This window comes from Spinacia oleracea, chromosome 3 (genome assembly GCF_020520425.1).
Source record: "Spinacia oleracea cultivar Varoflay chromosome 3, BTI_SOV_V1, whole genome shotgun sequence".
NCBI classification, from domain to species: Eukaryota; Viridiplantae; Streptophyta; class Magnoliopsida; order Caryophyllales; family Amaranthaceae; genus Spinacia; species Spinacia oleracea.
This window is the reverse complement of record NC_079489.1, coordinates 94736491-94753667: the sequence shown is the minus strand read 5'-3', so window position 1 is coordinate 94753667 and position 17177 is coordinate 94736491. Positions and strand designations below refer to the sequence as shown.

Here is a 17177-nt window from a genome sequence, read left to right as displayed (position 1 = left end):
GATAAACCCCGAGACAAGGTACTTGTGAAGTGCCCAATTTCTGTACCTTTTTGGAGTCATACCCCGCGCATAATAGCTAGGAAAAGGTTGTTCGATGACATAGCGCATGTCGTTAACATTTAAAACTTTGATAAGTTTCCTTTCCCATTCAAGAAAGTTAGTCAAGTTTAACTCGACATCCAAAATTTCCGATGATTTGATTGTTGTTTTGTTTGCGGCCATTTGATTACTACATTTGAAAAGAATTTGCAATAAATAACCATTCATAAATTAATAACTTTGAAATAAATGCTAACATGCAATCATTAAATCTATTAAACATTTCATTCATGCAAAAGCAAAACATGGTCCAAAAATGAATGAAACGATTCCAAGACCCTAAAAGTCCTAAATCCTTAAGCAGTTTTGGCATGTCTTAAGTCCTTTAAGATTCTAGGAAGAAAAACCTATTGCTAGTAATCTCCAAATTACTCTTGGTTAATAAATTAATACCATAATATATCCCATTGCCACAACATATGCCATTGTTGTTTGAGTTAAAACCACAATCAACGTGTTCCTTTGGGATACCTTACCATCTAAGTCAACTAAAATAGCACCTCGCTTTGGCGGGAACCTACTACCTTACATCCCTAGATTTTTGTAAGTGCTTGATTTGGAAGGTAATATTTTTTTTAAACTCAATATTACTTTGGACCTAGTTGTTTCTATGTTGGTTCGATTATTTAGTGAACTAAATCTAATCGAGCATACAAACAACATTCATGCATAATATATTCCTACATTCATAATATATGGTGCATAAATAAAATTGGTTAACTAGTATGGCCCAAAACTCTTGTCTTGAAGCATCCAATTTTCTTCACCATCTTGTTAGCTTGGCATCGTCTTGAATCTTCATTCAATGCTAACTTAAAGTTCTAAACTAGAAATACTTGAAATAATTAAAAAAATTACATCAAAATTTCAATGGTACGCATACCATATTTAAAACTTTACGTTCAAAGATAAAACGGTTCGCATACCGTATTTAACTATCCTAGATTGGCCATACTAGTCACTTGGAGTACCTGCATTACATAAAATATCTATTCTTTGCATTCATCCATTCGTATCCTAAAACGAAAGGCCCAATTAAATTATGCAAGTATTTACGTGATTTATTTAAAAATCAAGTTCACATAAACGCGTCCTAAAAGATTAATCAATTCCGAATTATTAATCCTTAGAATTTATTCTAATCAAAATTTAATTTAATTAAAATAAAGTGCCTTACGAAAATAATTAAAATAATTATTTCATTTTAATTTCATTAAGCGGCTCCCACTCAACCCATTATTTCATTTCGGATAATTTAATATTAAATATTTAATTAAACTCACGGCCCGGCCCAAGTTAAATAAAATATTAATTAATTATCCCCGTTAGCCATTTTAATGCAAATATTAAATTTTAAAGCCTAACGAACAAAATTAGCCAAAATTGTGCAATGCGGGCTAGGCTTGCACCCAGCCCAACACTGCCATGTGCGTTGTGGCCTACGAGGCCACGAGCCCATCGCCCATGCCTCGCAAGCCTCACCGCACACCCTAGCAGACATCGCTGCTCGTGGCATTGTTGTGCTCGTGATGTGCTTGCTGCTCGTCGCTGCGCGCAAGGCAAGGCAGCCACGCCCTTGCTTGCTTGCAAGCCAAGGCCTGCCTTCCTTGCACGCTCTCTCAGCAAGCGCGCGCGGCACGCCAGCTCGCTTACTGGCTGCCTGCGTTGCTGCGCCTGTGCTGCGGGGAGGCAGCGCCCATGGGCTACGACGAGCCACACGCACCGCACACCCCTTGTTCGTGCCTTTGGTTCGTGCCATACGAACCAACTAATTAAAAAATTATATATCAATTTCACGAACCACATTTGCATTATTTATTTTTCACAAAATTAACAAATTAATCGTTTTTATTTTCAAAAAATAACAAAATTACGATTTAATTAATTTTTACAATATTCCGATTTTGCAAAATTTATTAAATCTAGCACTACTACAAAATGCGTCATTTCTCGACACTATATCCAAGAAGGTGAGGATAACCGCTGGTATCAAATTATGGTATCCGTGTTTTCTCGACGGTTATAAATGTCATTCAATTTTCTCGTCTAATATTAGTGTCGAGATATTGGTCCGCAGCCACATGACCCTCACGTGGTCTTATTTGGTTTTCCGCGTATTCATTTTGGGTGAGAACTTACCCCGCTCCCACCCGTCGTTCTCACTTCTCAATCTCAACCCTAAACTGATAGTACTCCGTAACTTCTATGCTCTCTCAAATCACTGGTTTCAGATCTACATTTCTAATAATCTCTTTCAATAAGTTCTCCTCTTTCTCTTCATTTCTTTGAAATTCACTTTTCATCTCCTAAAAATCCAATGAATTTTTAAAAATATTTGATTTTTTTCACCTATTTTTCAGGATTCATCGCTCTCAGATCTCGGTTCTATGATTTCGTTCAACGTCGTTGAACACGATTCCGGATACTTTGAAGGTAGTCAGGTCAGTTCACAATTACAATCTTATAAATTTATTTATTTTCTCCCTTTTGTTGGTGAAGTAATCTAGGTTTAATTTCTGGTTAGAAAAATTGATCCGGAATTTGTTTAATTTGACTATCGGGTTTGATGATTCGGTAAATGCAATGTTGGTTTATTGATCCATGTGAATGATCTGGAATTTGAGTTTGTAATCAACATTAAAATCCAAGTTTGAGTTTGTTTAATTGATTGTTTATGATAGTCCAACCCCTTCTTTATTTTCGCAGTATTTGCCGCTTGAACAATTTTATAGTTTCGTTTCACTTTTTGTTATTAGATGCTAAGGGATTTCTTAATTGATAATTTTAGAATAAAAATTCAATTGTTACAAGTCTTTTTTCCCCCTCTTGTATCTGACTGTGGATGCAGCCATGATGCATTTAATATCTTCTGTTGTATCATGTTTGATTGATGATTATATTGAGTAATTGTAAACTGCTATTCTAAGTTGTTGTCACATGTGGTTTGCTGGCCATTTTAGGCACAATGAAAGCTTCAGTAATATTTTCAGTTCTAAATATCAAGCATCAGGCAAATAACTTGACCATCTTCAACTTTTTATTTGCTATTAACTACTAGTAGTATGCAATTTAATGCTTTCCCAATCTACTACTACGTGGTATTTCATTATATTCAATATAAAGAAGAAGATTTGGGCTGTACATATCTAATCCCATATACTATGATTTAGGAAGGGGACTCATGACATGCGTTATGTAAGATAGCCTATTGACCAACTTTAAACTCTATTTGATTGTGATGATGCGAAGAAACGGTAGCAGTTTTCATTGGTAGGAATTATTGGAAAAAATGGTACATAAAGAATTACATTATCTTACCATTAGCTTGGTTGATCGGTTCTCTGTCGACATAAGGGTCATAGTGTGCTGATTAGCGTTGCTTCAATAAGTTAAAAATCCTTGATTAGTTCTTGCAATTGTTTAATAACTTTGTGACCATATCGATTTCATTGAGCTTTCCTTGCGATTTCATGCAGTTTTATACAAAGATATCAGGAGAGTTATTCGATTCAATTGATGGTATTGTATCTTGGTGAAACTGGATTTGGTAAGTTATTGAGTTGAGTCCTTTCTAATACAAAGAAACATACTGATGAACATCATGAATGACAGAGTATACTGAATAAATTTTTTCTATTAGTGCCTGGAAGGATAGAAAACATGCTTGTCTATTCTAAGTCTATGTCTCTATTCCTACCAGTTACATTTCCTGTTTCCTGTTAATTTCCATGTTCCCAATTTTACGAGTTTGGTACTAGAATTAATTTCATTACACTATCTAAGTTGATGATGACTGTTTGAGCATCTGCTGAATTTAGATTATTTTCATATTTCTTGATCAACACTACTGCAATTTCCGTAGTTTCTCGAAGCTGTACAAATTTGCTGAGGCAGGATTTAATCTCGCGAAGTTTCTCGACGTTGTTAGAAGTCGAACTATTGTCTCGACATTAAATAGCATCGAGAATTAGTCACGTGTGCAGCATGTGTCTTTAACTCTAAAATTCTACCGCTAGCCCCTGGTCTTCCAGTTTTAGTTTGGTGAAACAAGAAACCGCCAACACCAAAACCCTAAAAAAGAAAAAGAAAAAAGAACACCTCTCGTCGATCTGTTGCTCGATCTTGGTCTGCTACCTTCAACCCTCCATTGAAATCACAATTCTCATAGTATGGCGGAAGGTTACAAGCTTTTTCACTTTCACCGGGTATGTTCTTTGTTATTTTTCCATTGATTTTTAATGTTTGATGTTTGTTTATGGTGAATTCGTTAATAACTGATATATGGTTGTTTTTTATGGATGGTAATAATTCTGATTGAAATCTTGAAAAACTATAGGGTTAAGGTGGGTTTGAATCTAAATTTTGAGGCTGAATAAGGGATTAGTGTTACCAGTTGAGTTTCTGACTTGTTGTTTTTTGATTTTCAATTATTTTGGGTTAAACTTCGTGTTATATGTTGGGTTAATTATAAGTTTTGAGGTACATTTGGGATTTTTTGGGTAAATTTGTTTTGATTGGAAATCGTTGTTGTGATGATATCTCCAGGTGTGCCTTAAGAAATATCATTGGAAATTCTAGTTTTTCGGGGGTCTTTAACAAGCAACAACTGACTGAACTTTATTAGTCACTAATATATGTAACACAAAACTGGACTTTGCGAAGTAGAACTTGAACTTTATAGAACAATACAGAACTGAAAAAAATTGTGTTGACTCATATAGTCATTTAAGACTTCGTATTACTTTAATTTTTAAGGACCACTTTGTGATTCCTGAAGATACAAAGTATGACAACTTAGCTCTCCCAACGTCTTGATAGAGTATGGAGGCAATAGAAGTTTGAATTTAAGAGAAAATACAACGAACCAGATGAGTAAACAATCGAAGAACTTAAAAAAGATGTGCCAACTGGAGTTTCCAAGCAAGACTAGGTGAACTTGGTCAGCTATTAGGAATCACCCAAAGGGAAAGTAAGTTTTTAATATATGAACTTCATATTTCGATCGACAAAACTTATATTCAGCCACCAGAATATAGTCATTTATGGCTTTGTATTATAAGGACCACTTTGTGATTCCTGAACCCTATACACGTTTTTGAAGACGTTTAATTACTTTGTAGAAATTTTCTGAGTATGGAAAAGAGGCACGAGCATCTCTGAGTCAATTTCTTAGTAGTTCAAGCTTTGCGAATACACGTGTTGATTATGTATAAAACAATTAAACCCACTACACTACAACTTATCACAGTGGTTTGTCTCTTTATAATATTGCATATAACTTGTTTCTATGAATTGCTACTTATAGGAAGATGAACTTGAAGAAGGTATGAGCCTAGTAGAACTTTGGCAAGCTTCTCATAGGAAGAAGGATGGAACCTTTATTGTCGGCACATTCACTGAAGAGATAAAAGAAAAGTACAATGAGAATGCAAAACTGATTAAGACAATGAACATAGCTGTTTTCTCAGGTTTTAGAATCTGTTTGCAGTGGAGACGTTTCGACGCAACTAGACGCTACACAAACAGCCTTGTGTATGGCTAACCCTCTGGTATTGTTTAAACCCTTTCACTTAGAATTTCTAATGCTTTCTAAGTCTGATTATGTGAAGTTTGTGATCGATTGACTGACTATAATTAGTTAAGAACTCTACGAACTTTACAAAACTGAACTTCTGCCTGCCCTTTGCTATCTATCTAACTTATGCTTAGTAATACTACTGGATTGATTGATTGATTGTTATGATTGATGATTATGGGGTCTGTCAAAACTCAGCTGCAACTGGAACTCTTTCAGTTTAGACTAAGCCTGTTTTTTTAATGCAAAGCAGGAACATTCACTTGCTCCTATTTTAACGAGTCAACTCTGGCAAGCAGTCTTTATAAACAAAATAAAGCAAAAAAGAAATAAGTTATGTACGGATAAGAGTCACTAATGTGTGCAACAAAACTCAACTGAACTTTATAGTACGAACAAATTATAAACGCCGCCCTCTAACTTATGGAGAATAATAAATTATATGAAGTTCATATATTTGATACTTATTGCATTTGGTGTAATAACCAATCTGGTCATTGTTTTATTCTTTATAGTGGACATCTCTTAATTTATTTTTACACCGTGGGAGAAACTATTACTTACCATTTTTAAGTTCTTTTGAAGGCCCGTGATGCGTTTGAAGATTATGGTGGTGGAAGAAAGGAATATAGGCCGGGATGATGCATAGCTCCTTCAACTATGAAGCCCATATACTTGAACTTATAGGCCTTGAATGGCTTTTGTTTTTAAGATGACATTTTAGAATAATAGGGCGATTGGAATTGTAATATTTATAGAAGACGTTGTGTTAGTTTTAAGTTTGTGCTTTGGTGATAATGTATAAACTTTGATGATATGTTTATAACGTATTATTATATAAATTAATATTAGTACAAATATCTTTAAGTTATCGACATCTCTGTCATTTTAATTTTTCTATAATATAGTTGTGTATGATTTCAAGTTTAAGATTGTATTTGCTTCGCGGAATTTTTTTTTAAAAAAATTGAAAACTAAAATCTCGACGCTGTTAATCGTCATAACGATTTCCCGCAAAATATAAAAATTTACCCGCAAATATATTTAGGACGATGAAGAGCGTCGAGAAATTATATTACTACGGCAAATAGCGTCGACATTCTCGACGCAGGTACACGTCGACATCTAATTGTAGACAACAAAACCCGTCGAGGTTTTCGACGCAACGGAGCGTCGAGATATTCTCTACGCCCAAATTCTCGACGCTGCTTGACAACGTCGAGAAATATTTTCTCGACGACCAAAGGCGTCGGAAAATTGCCTGAAAAGCGTCGAGAAACAACGCGTTTTGTAGTAGTGTAGGCTAACAATATTCAAATTTAACGAACGAACAATGTCAACAAATATTTGAACATTTTTTATAATCGAATCTAAAATTATAAATCGTTCTAAACATTCAAAATTCAGATTTTTATCAATTTGGTTTAAGTGACGGTTAAAATTAACGAATCTAATCAAAATTTTAATCCAATAATTTTTAAAATCTGCCACTTTATATGAAATTATATTCCCTTTCCCAATTAACCAAATTTCCAGATCTAAATTATTTAAAAAATCAATTAGCGATCTAAAAATTACAAATTTTGGAAAAGTGAAATTAGGATTTATACTTAACATTTATGGCCGAAACTTTTACCATAATTTTAGAATATACCAAAGAACTGTAGGACAAAATTTCAATCAATTCTGAGTAGTTTAGGTCAACCAATTAATTGTAAAACTTTCCGAATTTGTTAATTTTAATTCGTTAATTAACAAAAACGCCCAAAAACGCATACTTCGAGGCCTGTTTTGTGATTCTGTTCTCCTGAGTTGATCTTGGATAATCGTTTTCAATACGATTAGGGTCCTAAATATTGAAATTTTGATAATTTTCGAATTCAGAACTGCTTTCTGCCATCTATCCAATAATCCAGAAACATTCGAAAAAATTACAAAAAATATAGGAAAATTCGACAGCATACAAAAACATATAATCATGCTAAAAATTACTTTAATACATAAGGCTCTGATACCACTGTAGGGGAATACAGTTAAATACATATAACATGTGTGGAACAATCCCCAAAGCCATGAAACATGTATAAAGCACAGATTAAGAAAATTACATTCGAAGCGTGTTTTCCCGAGTTTATGATTCACGAACACAAATAAAGAACTCCAATCGTCGTTACTCTTTTTGGTTCACCGACACGTTCAGATCCGTCTTGATAATCGTAGCTTAGACAATACTCAAGAGTGTTTGCTTTTTGGGAAGAACAGTTTTATGTAGAGAGAAAAACTGAAACTACGTAATATTAGAATTAGGTTTTCTGATTGGAAAAACAACTAGGGAGTGTGGAATATAACCCAAAGGTTATATTGTGTAACCGGACACACTCACCGAAGCCACGATAGCAGCCGAAGCCCACACAGCAGCCGAGCAGCAGTAGTGGGTCGTGGGCCTTGCTTGCTCTCCCATCGCTGCGCGCACACACTGTGCCACGGGCTAGCTGCACGCAAGCTTGCTGGCACGTTGGGCCTTGCTTTCATGCGCACTTGGCTAGACGGGCCGAAACCTTCTTTGCGGCTCGTATTCGCGACGAACGCCTTCTGGCTATTATTTATCGTATCGTACACGATGAATCACCGTCGTACGATACGATTATTTGTTTTGCCCAGCTTAAGAATATTCGCGATAAGATATATGATTTCGATCCAACGTCATATCGTATATTATGTTTTTCCGAACTAATTCCCGAAAAGCTATTAAATGAATTTCCGATTCATTTAATCCAGTGATATGTTACATGCCATTGGTGTGACCTTATAGGTTCAGTCAAGAGTAAGCTATGAGCCTAATATAGATTAGAACTCACTGATCGGAAACATTGCTCCAGTTAGTTGTTCCGATCACTTGATCTCACTTAATTAATTTTTCGTAATTAATCTGAACCTTGGTATTAGACTTAATGCACCTTGGGTGAAGGACACATTTCATTCATGAAGCCCACCAACACGCGGCTATTCCTGCCCGGGGCCATCACTCTACTCACAAGAGCTAGGAGAAAGAGCCGAACCCTCTGCTCCGCGGATATATCCATCATGCAAAGTGTCACGGTCCGAGTGTTTTGACACCGGATCCGTGCGGCGCCCTCTTGCCTTTTGGCGGCAATGAGGCAAGCATTGTCTGGAATGAGTGTCTTGTGACTCGTAGGGGCACGAGTAAGCATCTAATCTGAAAGGGAACTCTTGCCTATTCGCGACAAGAGCGAGGGTCGAGGGTCGAACGGGGCGCTTGTGTGCGCACAGCAGGCACAAGCGGGACCGATGACGAGAGTGTATCTGTTTTCCAAGGGACTTTGATGGGTCTTGGAAAGCTTAAAGCATACAACAGCACAATATCTATAAAGGCTAGCAACAACACATGATTTAAGCAAAGGCAACTTTTGATGAGAGGTATTGGTTCATACCCCTCATAGAGGTTTATTTTGAATTGGCTAAAACCTTCCAGTGAACATTGGAATTACAGTAACATAATAATTCTCCCTAAAGCCTAGAAAACTATTAGAAAGATCCTAGAAAGCAATAGAAAGGAGAAATACAAGTAAAGGAAGGTTGGATTCTAACATCATCCCCCACTTAAGCTGTCGACGCCCTCGTCGACTTACAAGAGTTACAAAAGATGAAAGAAAAAGCTCCTATTCTAAACTCTGTAGTCTTCTCTGCGCCGTTGGTTGATGGCGGTTGCTGGAGTCTTCTTGAATCTTGTTGTGTCTTGATAGGCTGGTGAATCGTGTGAATCCAAGTCTTCCTTGTTTTTGGTTTCTGGCTCGGAGCAGCTTGGCTTGAGCTTGTATCTTGTTTCTTGTTTCTGATGCGAGGGGGTATCTGGGATGACGCCTTTCTGAGTGGCTCCATCACTCGCATTGCCGAAAGAAATCGGCCCTTCTCTTTTATCTTTGTGGGAGTACATGTACTTCGAACTGGACAAGTTTGTCCACCTGCTACAAGCAAAGAATTCAAATGAGGCATTACAACTGCTTTTCTGGAGCGGAGGAACTCCAATCCAAGTACAAGGTTGAAGTCGTCCATGTTGACGACAGTGAAGTTCATTTTTCCTTTCCAATCTCCCAACTTTGCTTCCACCTGTTCTGCCACACCGAGAATCGGTTTGGCTTTGGAGTTGACGGATTTCATGCTACCGCCTCCTTTCTTGAGCACTAACCCCAATCTGCGGGCTTCTGCTTCGGTCACAAAGTTGTGAGAGGCACCGGTGTCTACCATGGCTCGAGCATTCCTCCCATTTACCACGAGGTCCACATACATCATGTCTGTGGATTCCTCTCTTGTCTTTGGGGTCTCTTTCCCCATTGAATACATCATGTAGACGGAACTCATTCTGCGTTGCTCGTCGTCTTCATGGCATGCTTCTTCTTCTGTCTCTTTTGGGGTTTCCTCCACGGACATGGCCGACAACTTCCCCTGTAGGTTGTCGATCTCCCCTTTGTGTTTGCACTCCCAACATTTTTGTGGGCCTCGACATAGCAAACAGTTAAGTCTAGTAAGGTTTCCCGAGGGCGTCCTGATCTTGGATTCCTTTGTTGATACGGAAGGTGATGACCAGGATTTCTGTGAATCTCCTCCCCCATTTCCTTTCTTGAATCCCCAGACTTAGCTGGACGACACCCTTGAGTCACTTCACGCACTCTTGGGTAAGCTTGGAGTCGGGCCCTCCGAGCTTGTAGGCGTCCCCCTTGTTCATTCTTCCGAGCGATGACCCCTTCCTGCGGAGTAGTCCATCAATCGCTCTGCAGCAGTCATAGCGGCCGAAAGCGTATCCACTTTCGCCCTCAATACTTCACGCTGCGCCCAGTCTTGTAGCCCGTGAACAAAGTTGAACAACCGATCTTTCTCATTCATGTCTCGGATTTCCAACATGCAGGCCGAGTATTCCTTCACATAGTCGCGTATGGAGCCCTTGTGGCGGATCTACTGTAGCTTCATTCTTGCAACAAACTCGGTGTTCTCGAGATAGAATTGATCTTTGAGTTCCTTCTTGAACTCTTCCCAGGTGTCTATCTTGATCTTCCCACCTTCGATGTCGGCGTGCTTTGTGCGCCACCATAGCTTCGCATCATCCGATAAGTGCATGGTCACAGTATCAACCTTTAGATTGTCACTCAGTTGACAAATTCTGAAATACTTCTCCATGTCGAAGAGGAAGTTATCAACTCCTTCAAGTCTCAAGCCCCACTGTAGTCTCAAGGCTTTGGAGGTTTGATCTTCATCGCACCACCTCCACTCGAGTCATTTCTTGCAGCGCGCATCAGTGTTGAGCATTTGTCTTGGGCATCTTCATCTTGCTTCTGGACAAAGTTGAGTTGTCCTGAAGCGCTTCTTTCTCTTGCATGAGCTCATCGACCGCACCCTCGAGTCTTTCTATATCTTTGGCTTGGCCAATCACTATTTCCTCGAGTCGGGTCCAGCTTTCCGACTTGCCTTCTAGCCATGCTAGTCTTTCTTCGATCGTTTACATCTCTTTCTTTCTTGTGTCTTTCGGGGCCTAGGTCGAGCCTTGGCTCTGATACCAACTGTCATGGTCCGAGTGTTTTGACACCGGATCAGTGCGGCGCCCTCTTGCCTATTGGCGGCAAGGAGGCAAGCCTTGCGCGGAATGAGTGTCTTGTGACTCGTAGGGGCACGAGTAAGCGTCTAATGTGAAAGGGCACTCTTGCCTATTGGCGACAAGAGCGAGGGTCGAACGGAGCGCTTGTGTGCGCACAACAGGCACAAGCGGGACCGACGACGTGAGTGTATCTGTTTTGCAAGGGACTTTGATGGGTCTTGGAAAGCTTAAAGCATGCAACATCACAATATCTATAAAGGCTAGCAACAACACATGAATTAAGCAAAGGCAACTTCTGATGAGAGGTATTGGTTCATACCCCTCATGGAGGTTTATTTTGAATTACCTAAAACTTGCCAGTGAACACTGGAATTACAGTAACATAATAATTCTCCCTAAAGCCTAGAAAACTATTAGAAAGATCCTAGAAAGCAATAGAAAGGAGAAATACAAGTAAAGGAAGGTTGGATTCTAACACAAAGCCTAGTCATAATCACCACCACGGAGGCAGAGGATCCCTCCGAAATCAAGTCAATGACTGGGCCAATCAAATCCCTGACGCCCTCCGACTCCCTCTCAGAAAAGGGGAGGCCCATGATCATAATAAACTCAAAAGGGGTGATGGTGATCTCCCCCCATACCATATGAAAAGTGTTGGTGGTATCCCACCACCGCTCCAGCAGGGCCTACAGCCGGGATTTGATGTCCGCCTTCCCTTGGAAGCCTCCCAAAGCCTCCCAGAAAGGAGCCAAACCCGTCTGAATCCCAATCGCCCGAGTCTCCTCGGCGTCATAAACGAGCGGATAGACGATACAAAGATCCCTCAAGGACCAATAGGTGCGCATCGCCTCCCCGTCAGCCTATAAATGGGTGGATCAGTTCATACCTATACAAGTTCAAGAAACAAGTTCGAAATATAGTACAAAACTCACCAAGTCAACGCTTGGCCGCTGTAACAGATGAAACTCTGGTCGAAATGTGACATTAGAGGGTTGCCAACCGGCGCCTTAAACGGTAGGTACTGTCCGCGGTACCATGCCCAGCGCTGGCCCATCCATCGCCGCCGCTTCATTATCCGAAGCGTCCTCCATAGCCACTCGAACCGTCGAGCGTTCAGCAAGCTTCCTCCAAGTATGACGAGGCATACTAAATCATTCAAAGTACAAAATATAAATCAACATTCAAGCCTCGGGGCTATCTTATACTAGCCCGTACAAAAATCAAGATTCCAAAAAAAATAATCCCCAGTGGCAATACAAGTTTAGTCAGGGACCTCTACGTCAAGAGAAAATTCTACACCAACGCCTAGGCTCTCCACGCCTAAGCACGTATCCAAATTCTACACCAACGCCTAGGCTATCCACGCCGAAGCAGGTATTCAAATTCTACACCAACGCCTAGGTTATCCATGCCGAAGAGGGTATTCAAGTTCTACAACAACGTCTAGGCTATCCTAGCCTACTCTTTTACAAAGACCCAGCAAGATCACCAATGGGGTCACTATCTACACAATCCCAATACAAAATTCAAAGAAAGGTTTGAAATTCTACAAGTTCCAACAATTCAAGTTTAAGTGGCTACCAAATAATTCTCTTCTATAAGATACAAGAAACCTACTACCATACAATCATCGCATCAACAAATATTTCAAGTGCAAAAATCGAAACTACATGCAATCCTAAAAGTTATTTCATAAAAAAGCATGAAATACTTACATGGACAAGGTAAGAGCAACAAGATCAAGGGAAGAGAGTAGTCGACCTTTGAGAGAGAAAGAGAAAAGAGAAAATGAAGGTGCCCTCACAAAGGAAACGGCTAGGGGGTATTTATAACCCAGCACTGAAGGAAATAATGCCCTTGGTCCAAGTATGCATTCTATGTTAAGTCTAATAAATGCGGTTCAGTATTAATTAAAAAGTTAATAATTCAGTGAGATCAAGTGAGCTGAATGCCTAGCTAGAGGCCGCTTCAGTTCAAGTGGAATTAATAATATTAATCCACAGCTTACTCTTGACTGAACCCGTAGGGTCACACAAATAGTACGTAAACGGATCAAGTATTTAATGGCATTAGATACTCCATCTATGGATATTCGGAATCGACGGATCTTGGTTTCAGTGGGAGCTGAGATCGTCACAGGCAAGAAATGAATACTCCGGAAACGATGATATTGCCGGAAACGGAAATATGGATCGTATCGGAAATATAAATATTATCCAAGTCGTAGATGTTGCCGGAAACGGAAACATGGTACGTATCGGAAAATATTATCGGAAATGGAAATATTACCAGAATCGGAAATATTGCCGGAAACGGAAATATTGTCAGAATCGGAAATATTATCGGAATCGGAAAATAATTCCGGAAACGGAAATATTAAATATTTGTTCGAAACGGAAAATGATTCCGGAATCGGAAATATTAAATATTGTTCGTATCGGAAATGAATTCCGGAACCGGGAATTTAATCGGAAGCGTATCGTACGAATTAGCATCGGACGAGGCCTGCCGGACGAAGGCCCAGCACGAAGTCGGGGCATCGCCCAACAAGCCAAACGCGCGCCCAGCCAAGGCAGCGCCTAGGCCCACCGCAAGGCAGGCCCAGCGCGCGCCTAAGGCCATGGGCCTCGCTGCGTGGGCTGCTGCTCGCACGCACGCATGGGCGGCCCTCGTGGCTGCCGTGTGTGTGTGTGAGTTTGTGTTCATGCACGATTCCTAAAACTATTAGAATTAGTATATGATTAAATTCCTATTCCTAAAAGGATAAATTAATTAATTAGAGTTCTTATAGGATTCTAAGTTTAATTAATTCGTATCCTACTAGGATTCCAATTCCCTTTCCATAACTCTATAAATACGTGCCTAGGGTCACATATTTTCAGAGATTAATTCAAGTATTCAAAGTGAGTTTTAAGAGAAAAATTCAGCCACATTCCTTGCTCAATAGTGCCGAAAATTCTAGTACCTTAAGGGCGATTCTAGTTGGTCAATCTTAAGGCGGATCCGGACGTGCTGTGGACTATCTACGGAGGGACGACACTTGGAGTCCTAAAGACTTGTTCTTGTTCGGTTCGGGCGCAGCTAGGGAAGGCACGCAACAAAGAGTATGCATCTAAATTATGCTATATGATTATGTGTAAATAATATGTATTCCTGGCTTAATGGTTGTTTCCGCATGATTTATGTATTGTCATACTTCCTCCGTCTTTTAATACTCGCAACGTTTGGACTTTTGCCACTATTCATATAATCTACTTTGACTATTCGTAGTGTTTTCTATATAAGATAAAACATAGTCATGTGGGATCTTGTTAGATTTGTCTCAATGTGTATTTTCAAAATATCAACTTTTTATAATTTTTGCATAAAGAGAATTTAAAATATAAGTGATCAAAGTTGTGCATTGGCATGCGTGAAACTGACAAACGTTGCGAGTATTAAAAGACGGAGGAAGTATGTATCATAACCTAACAGTGGTATCACGAGCCCCTTATTATTTTCATAATCTAAATTGCATGAACATGGTTAAATATTACAAATTTGCAAGAATTAAAAGAGGTGATTAATTTTCGTAATTGTTAATTAATTGCAAATTGCGTTTATTTAATTATACGTACGCAGTTTTTCGGCAGTTTCTTCGTTACTCATCCAAATCGAGTGATTTTTGTGTCAATTCCGCATGTAAAAGGCATTCTAAAATTTTGACAAAAATAATATTTTTCTGCCGAACCCAGAATTCTCAAATTCGAAGCCTAACTATGACTTTTCGAAGGTTTTAGATTTTCGAATGCAAAATTTCGTAAATTTAAGATGTTAAATTAAATATTTGCGATTCTTGTTGATAAATCTTGAATTTTTGATTGACCTACTGTATATGTTTAACAAGTTTGAATACCTAGCCTTGTTAATTATGCAATCTAATTTGTAATTATGATTAATTTGTTGAAAATTAGAATGATTTAGAATTAATTTGATTTTCATAATTAATTATAATTTAATTAGAAACCTATGATTAAAAACCACCATAAAAATTGTAAATTTATGATAAATTTTAAATTTTTATGACCTAGACTTGAATCCAAGACAATCGGAAATCAATTGAATAATAAATTTTCGATTTTTCGCCCTAAAATTATGAAATTAATATTATTTATTAATTTGTCATTAATTTTAAATATAAATTTTAAATTTTTATGCGATTCGTTCATATAACTTACACGCACAAAGCAATGGACGCTTCGTGTTACCCTTAAGGGGTGTTGTATAGTGCGGGCATGCGACGACGAGCAAGGGAGCTCGTCGCCCGTGCGGCACGAATGCAATGAGCAAGGCATGGTGCACGAGCACAAGGCAGCAGCCCTGCCTTGTGTCGTGGGCCACGAGCTATGGACGAATGGGCATGGGCGAAAGGCGAGCCATGGCAGTCGCGTGTGGGCAGCAAGCGAGCTGCGCCACGATGCGCACTGCCTCGCGCAAGAGCGCGCAGCCTCGCGCGCAGCGAGCGCAAGCTCGCGTGCCACGAGCGCTGCGCCCAGCGTTGATCGCGCGCGATGGCTCGCGCGCACAGCGAGCGATGTCGCGCGCACAGCGAGCAATGGCTCGCGCGCACAGCGAGCAATGGCTCGCGCGCACAGCGAGCAATGGCTCGCGCGCACAGCGAGCGATGTCGCGCGCACAGCGAGCAATGGCTCGCGCGCACAGCGAGCGATGTCGCGCGCACAGCGAGCAATGGCTCGCGCGCACAGCGAGCAATGGCTCGCGCGCACAGCGAGCGATGGAGCGCGCGCAGCGAGCACCAAAGCGTGCGATGGCTTGCGATGGTAGATGCAGCAGCTATGCGACGAGCGCATGGGCTGCGCGCACATGGCCAGCGATGGCTGTGTGCGTGCGGCCCATGGGCGTGCGATGCGTAGGGTGTTTGCGTTACGATTAGATCGTTTTGAATGTTTAATTTGAAATTTTTCAGTTTACGTAATTTTAATTAATTTTAAAATTAATAATTTAAATTATTTTCTAGGATTTTAATTTTGAATATTGTAATTATAATAAATTTTATTTATTCTAATTATTTTACTAAAATTAAAATCATGAATTAATTTAAATACGACTGAAATTAAATTAAACTTTTGGATTCAATTATAAATTTATATGAGCTTTAAATTTTAATTAAATTTGTATGTTTCCGGTTAGACTTGAAATACATTTTTATGTTTAAAATTAGTAAAGCATATGAATTTATTGGTTTGAGTGGGAGCCCTTTTAGTCATAAAACTCTTGATTAGGTCTACAAATCCTTAAGGTTAAAACAACTTGATTAGAATTAATAAGGACTGAATAATTGGTAGATTATTGGTGCCCTTGATTAATTGCTGCAAATGTTTACGTGATGCATAATGTGTTTTACTAACCAGCTATGTGGGCCATTCATGATAATGAATGGGTGAATGGTATATATTGTATATGTACTGTTTTGCAGGTTATGAAGTAACTAGTATGGCCCAAATAGGATAGAAAATATGGTCTGCGTACCATTAATTTGAATGTAATTGGTCTAAAGTACCAAAGTTATTTTTCAATTCAAATATGGTCTGCGTACCATCAAATAGTTGTAATTAGTTATAGCTTATCCTATTTGAAGAAAATGGTGCCTCCCACGGAGATTTTCAAGACGGACTTTGAAGTCAAAGCTTCAAGATAAAGTCGGGCCATACTAGATCACATTTATCTTATGCATGTTTTAAGTTATTTATTGCTTTTAAATATGTCTTAAAATGCATGAGATCAAAAGCTTGATTATGTTGCATGATTAAGGATTTTAGTTCACTTAAAATCTAACCAACATAGTAAGAGCCTTAAGTTCCAAACTTAAAAATTGAGTTAAAAGGTGCCATGCCA

At 39.1% G+C, this 17177-nt stretch overlaps 1 protein-coding gene and 1 long non-coding RNA gene across 7 annotated transcripts; one reads left to right on the top strand and one right to left on the bottom strand.

Annotated features, from left to right (window-relative positions):
• Nucleotides 1–2211: 2211 nt before the first annotated feature.
• On the top strand, nucleotides 2212–6549 carry LOC110796364 (uncharacterized). Of its 6 annotated transcripts, none has more exons than XR_008930751.1 (6): nucleotides 2212–2226; nucleotides 2460–2540; nucleotides 3576–3646; nucleotides 3962–4304; nucleotides 5405–5648; nucleotides 6260–6549. It is a non-coding gene; the product is annotated as an uncharacterized lncRNA (long non-coding RNA). The 6 variants fall into 6 exon arrangements; XR_002535563.2 differs by having other exon boundaries at nucleotides 2223–2360; XR_008930752.1 differs by lacking the exon at nucleotides 2212–2226 and adding an exon at nucleotides 4918–5068 and having other exon boundaries at nucleotides 2245–2540.
• A 2746-nt stretch (nucleotides 6550–9295) lies between these two features.
• Nucleotides 9296–10123, bottom strand: LOC130469892 (protein DNA-DAMAGE INDUCIBLE 1-like). The gene has a single exon (XM_056839409.1). It carries the CDS (start codon nucleotides 10121–10123, stop codon nucleotides 9296–9298), a length of 828 nt encoding a protein of 275 aa, XP_056695387.1.
• Nucleotides 10124–17177: the final 7054 nt, after the last annotated feature.

Bases quoted from the DNA above. Each gene is read 5' to 3' on its own strand.
- LOC130469892 (XM_056839409.1), bottom strand. From the start codon at position 10,123: ATGTCCGTGGAGGAAACCCCAAAAGAGACAGAAGAAGAAGCATGCCAT.